The sequence below is a fragment of the Colobus angolensis genome, unplaced genomic scaffold, assembly GCF_000951035.1.
Source record: "Colobus angolensis palliatus isolate OR3802 unplaced genomic scaffold, Cang.pa_1.0 Scaffold74, whole genome shotgun sequence".
NCBI classification, from domain to species: Eukaryota; Metazoa; Chordata; class Mammalia; order Primates; family Cercopithecidae; genus Colobus; species Colobus angolensis.
In genome coordinates this window covers 6,662,405-6,668,404 of record NW_012121154.1, presented here as the reverse complement: position 1 = coordinate 6,668,404, position 6,000 = coordinate 6,662,405, and the positions used below count along the sequence as shown (strand labels likewise).

General features: G+C 33.5%; 1 protein-coding gene across 1 annotated transcript in view; it reads right to left on the bottom strand.

The window, feature by feature from the left end:
• GNAT3 (guanine nucleotide binding protein, alpha transducing 3) overlaps positions 1 to 6,000 on the bottom strand; it is a 56,838-nt gene that overhangs the window by 28,776 nt on the left and 22,062 nt on the right. Inside the window, exon 3 of the mRNA XM_011927704.1 lies at positions 1,915 to 2,056. Coding sequence (XP_011783094.1) covers positions 1,915 to 2,056 — 142 coding nt within the window. The remainder of the gene's footprint in view (positions 1 to 1,914; positions 2,057 to 6,000) is intronic.

Here is a 6,000-nt window from a genome sequence, read left to right as displayed (position 1 = left end):
TTTTTTTTTTTTTTTTTTTTTTTTTTTTTTTTTTTTTTTTTTTTTTTTTTTTTTTTTTAGTAGAGACAAGATCTAGTTATATTTTTCAGACTGGTCTGGAACTCCCGGGCTCAAGTAATCCTCTTGCCTCAGCCTCTCAAAGTGTTGAGATTATAGGCATGAGCCACCACACCCGGTCAAATCTCAGGTCTTTAGTGATCAGAGCATCACTTTTTCACAAACTCTGGGTCATATGAAGGATACAGTATAATTAAATAAGTAGCAATAGGCAAGGTGATTTCCAACTTCTCTGACACAAATGCATGGAATACCATATTGCATCTACAAATTTAAACATCATTAAATCATTCTCAAAGGAATTAAGAAGGTACATCTATTTTAGTGACTATTATTGCCTAAGATAAAAAGATAAAATATTTCTAATCATTAAATCCTTTAAAAGCAAAAAGCACTATAATGGAATCCAGGAGAAGTGAGTTTTGCCATAAACTCTAGCTACTTAATGTAAACCAAACTAATCTTCTTTGAGCCTTGTTTTTTAAATTAAGGTGGTTATACTATGTCGTTTCTTAAGAGTCAATTTAAAATCCTAGTATCTTAGAAAAAGCCAAGGTTCAGATCCATAACTGAACTATATTTAAATAAGAACATGATCACTAAGTCATAGAGAGATAAAGAGTAAAAGGATCTTGGAGTTCAGCTCCTCCAAGTTCCCCTTTTACACTTGAGTGGGAAACTGTAGCCAGAGAGATAGATTGGAGCAAACTGTGGAGAAAGCTAGAAATGGGAATCAGTAAAATACCTGACTCCTTGCTTTATAAACTATCTGCCTGAAGGCCATACTTAGCATTTCTTTGTTCTTTGAAGAAAAGTGACAAGAAAAGGGGGGATTTACCCTTTAAGAGCATGGAAAAGCTGCCTTTGTTTGTTTGTTTGTTTGTTTTAATTGTAATGATTTCTAGTGGTCATTTACAAGATCCAGTGGCCATTTACAAGGTCCACTAAGCTGGGTGAAGGAGTTCAAATGACTCCTCTTTCTTTATCCTTACTATGCTTTTGTTCTCTATTTTTATTGTTTCTATAGCAAGGTTTCCAAGAATTACATTGGTAGGCATTCAACTGGCATCCTCTGGAGGTAACCAGATGCCCAGCTGCTCCTGGAGGGGACATATGGAAATGGGTGAGTTCTTCTTGTGGATTCTACTCAGTTACTCTTTTTTGGGTGGGGTCAACTATGGTTCTTTGCATAATACTATAAGTTTCATTTGCCAAATACTTTTATATATGTGCTTATAAACTTTTAAAGTAAGTGGATTTCAAATATATTTTAATATAAAATAACTATATAGCAAAATATAAAGTAGGGAGAAAATAATTTTGTTGTTACCTTACAAACAGAACTATGACTACTTGAATATACTTAGGATACAAACATTTGCTTGCTCCTACAATTTGAATTCTTTTTTAAAAAACTTAGCCTTATAATCATTTCCCTGTTGCCACGCAGACTTTGTAATCATCATCAAATATTAATTATAATTGTTGTGTTATTATTAAACATTTTTAGTCTCTTTGAAATGACGTAACTAAAAAAATTAATGTAGAGATATTGCAAATTGTGTTTATGCCATAAACTTTTGTATTTAGCAAAACAATATTTTTATTTGTTATGGTATATTATTTGATATTAAGTTTAATCCTCAGGAAAACAACTAATGTTGAATAATAATATACAGAAAAAAAGTTTCACTTCAAGGAAAATAAGAAATCTTACACAAAACATGATTAATGTTTCAAAATTCATATTTCATATTTTTAAATTTTGGGTATAGATTAATACTATGAACTTACTAAGTCCTCTTATGGCTCAAACTCTATTGTAGGACATACAGCTGTCATTATTTGCATACTTACTGCACTTCTGGGATTTACATAATCAATTCCAAGGGTAGTCATGGCTTTCACAATAGCTAGGATGGATTGCAATGTGTTACTGTAAATTACTGCTTTGAACTCCATGCATTCTTGCTCACTGTAACCATTCTTATGGATGATCCTATAATTTAAACATGAAAACTTTCTGTGAGTTGAATAATTGATTGTAACACTAAAGCACATCAAAATAAGTTACTTGAATACAATTATAGTATATTTTCATTAAAAAGGAATTTTGACCATATGTATACGCTAAATCTCAACAATTTTATGCCTTTGGACTTTCATTATCATTTCATTCATACAATATTTTCTTTCTGGGCTACCATGATAAATACGAAAGGACTTAGGATTTGTTATTTAAAAATACTTTTCTGAAATGAGTAAATCATAAGCATTATACTTAAAAAGCCTGTTTTTTTGTTTGTTTGTTTTTGTTTTTGTTTTTTGTTTTTTGTTTTAAGAAAAAAATTTCTAGATTCCCAGGACAAAAATATATTCAGAGTTTTGAAACTTGGCCTTGTGTCCACAACCTGAAGTCTAGAGGAAGTTAAGTCATTTAGAACATTCATGACTTTTCCAATTGCTGGAAAATAGGAGTGCCTGCTTTCTATTTACAGCATCAACAAAGGCATCGTTTTTAGTACAGGTAATTGCCCTGTGTTAAATCTCTTGTCAGTTCTCCATCTGTGTACGTGCCACTGAGTTATAAAAGTTGAAATGCCTGACATTTTATTTGGCTGAACTCTTCTCTACCTTCCACTCATTCAGCCAAACTCAAGATTTTACTAGTAGTTTTGGAATAATAGCTTAAAATAGATTTACCTATCAAAAGCTAAAATCATTACATGTGCCAGTTACGTATTTTTGCATCTTTATTGTAGAATTGTTTTTGTTCCTTTCTATATTTTTTTTATTGTCTTGAAGTGCTTTGTATTCATTAGGCATCTTTTTGGATGTCATATTACTAAATATTTATATTGTGTCTACACGTAGAAAGGCTTTAGCATGGGGGAAAAGAGCATAAGAGCCTCTTTAATGTCTTTGAAGATATTAGAATCTTCATATACAAGAAATCTCAACTGAAAGGAGTAAAAGCAGGGCCTATATTTGTTATTTGTTGTTTTTTTTATTTGATTACAAATCATTGCTGAACTTCTACTTTAAACATGGTCATGTTTGTCTTGCTGCATTGAATCATTAAATAACTTAAGTAAATAAAATAGACAAAGACCGTAGAAAAAATGCAGTAAAATGTCTTTATGGATAGATCAAGAATAAGTTTACTAAAGAAATACCAGTTTTCTGTCAAATTGAACTTGGAAAATTATTTTAATTATTAAAATGGCAACTGTGAATAAACGTGGGGTACTTAGGTGTTCTTCATGAAACAAGTTCTGACTGCTATCAGAAGATGAAGAAACATTCATCACAAAGAAAAATTATAAAAACAGATGTTAACATGTCCAGTTGAAGTGGGACTTTAAACAACATCATTTTTCCAGGAGCTGCATATATCAATTTCTGTGAGACAGAGCACTCCAACTACAGAGTTGGTTCCTAGGTCTGTTGAAATTCATAAGCTTTCACGGGGCATTTTCTGTGACATACTGTGTTATGTGGTAAAGAAAATATATTATACAAGTCCCTCCTTCCCAAACCATAGACTGGAGCACTGCTGTATAATACATTAGTCACTAGATGATTAATTAAAATTAAATAAAATTAAAAATTTAATTTCTCCATCACACTATCAACATTTCAAGTGGCTACTAAAGCCACACGTGGCTAGCAGCTGCCATATTTTAAGGCAAGATAGATAACTTTCCTATCATCACACAAAGTTCTGTTGAAGAGTACTGAGTTATAAGAAGGCAGAGCATATAAAGAGATTTTTGAACATTACGATAATGTATAGGACCAAACGCTGCATATAGTAAGATGCTATAGAAAATAAAAAGTGATAAACTCTGCTAGGAGTTGGTGTAAGGTATCAAAGAAGACATCTTGGAAGCAGTGATAATCAGCTAATTGTTCAAGGATAGTTATTCCTAGATGATCAAAAGGGCAGAGAATCACTCTAGGCAGAAGGATCAGAATGAACAAATAGATGCTCACAATTTTCAAGCGTTCAATATGTGCCAAGCACTGTTGTAAGCACTTCATCTGTCTTCGTATTTCTGACAATAAGCCCTTTAAAGTAGATACAATTAGATTCTACATTTTATAAATAAGAAATGTCAGCATAGATAAATTAAGCAAATACCCCCAACTTATTCAGCTAGTGTGTGGTACGGCTGGACCACAAACACAATCTGATTTACAGTCCATGATCTTAGCCATGAAGCTCAGCCTTCTATAGTGTGCTAGTCTACAGACTAACAAAAAGTCAGCATTAGTGAAGCAGGAAGAAGGAGGGGAGAAATTATAGGTCAGGAGGATGAAGACATCAGCAAGAACTGGACTCCAGTGTCTTGTGTGCCATGGCAAGGAGATTGATCTCGATAGCATGGGTGAAGAGTTGAATTCAGGAGATACAATCAGCTTTAAATGGATCAGTTCATGGCAGTGTGGATAATGTAATGAAGGGAAGGGCAGGGAGGTAGAAGCTCCTAAGGAAGATACCGAATTAATCTAGGTCAGAAATGATGACCAATGGAGATCAATGACGTGTTTGGAGACCAATTGTGTAGATATGGCATGACTTAGTGAAAGGGTGAAGGCTTAGTATAACTACGCTGAGATTTATTGCGTTGTAGGCTGGCGGTGTTGCAATCAATTTTAGGGCAATAGAGGCCAGATGGGAGATAGGTTTAATGTTTATTCTGATTTGGACCTAGCCAGAGAATATAGCAGTAGATGTGTCTGCCTCCCTAGTTTAGACAAAGTGTGTGAGTTTAAAAGAAATACTCTGAAACAGTCAGCTTGAAGATTCCAGTGAAAATCATAGAACTCTGGAAGTTTTTGTTTGAGGGTGCAGAGTAAGTAGAGAAGTTCCAGTGTCTCCTGGTACAGTAGAGACACTAACATTTTAACTGTAGTCAGAGATAGAGTTAGAAGAATAAAGGAGATAGAGTTAGACGAACTGGGAAGGAGTTCTAAAGAAGCTGAAGAAAAATTTTAAGAGGGAAAAGTGATGTAATCTGGAATTAACATAAGGACTTAAGGAGACTTCAAATAAAATGACTATTCAAAGATGACATAATAAATAATCTTCATAAGGGCAACTTCTGCAACTTACTAGAGGTGAAAGTGTGATGAAAATGGCTGAAAATGGAAAGTGGAAAGTAAAGAGAGTAAATTTTGATTATTTTTTACAGAAATTCTACTGAAAAAAGGAAAGATAAAGCAGAACAAGGAAACTTGCTCTTTTTAAATAATAAAAGAAGTGCTCACTGTAGAAAATGTGAAAAGCCTAACAATATTAAAAGCAAAGGTGCTTTGAATTTTAAATTCCACTATTGAGAGAACATTTATTTGAACACTAGTGTATGTTCTTTCATTTTAAAAAATTATCTATTTGATCATACTTGAGGTTAAAATATTCATGCACCGGGCACAGTGGCTCATGCCTGTAATCCCAGCACTTTGGGAGGCTGAGGCAGGTGGATCACTTGAGGTCAGGATTTCGAGACCAGCCTGGCCAACATAGTGAAATCCCAACTCTAGAAAAAATATCAAGAAGAAAAAAAATTAGCTGGGCATTGTGGCAGGTGCCTGTAATCCCAGCTACTCAGAAGGCTGAGGCAGGAGAATTGCTTGAACCTGAGAGGTGGAGGTTGCAGTGAGCCAAGATTGTGCCACTGCACTCCAGCCTAGGTGACAGAGCGAGACCCTTTCTCAAATAAATAAATTAAATCAATAAAATAAAATTTAAAATGTTCATGCAATTTTGTAACCTGTTTTTTTAGTTAACATAGCATTTCCACATATTTAAACCTTCTCATAGACATGAGATTAATATATGATTTGTAATAGTTACATAATATTGCAATTGAAGAATGAATACTCCTGTAACTTTGCAGCCTAATTCTTTATGTTTTATTTTAATTTGTGGTACTTTAT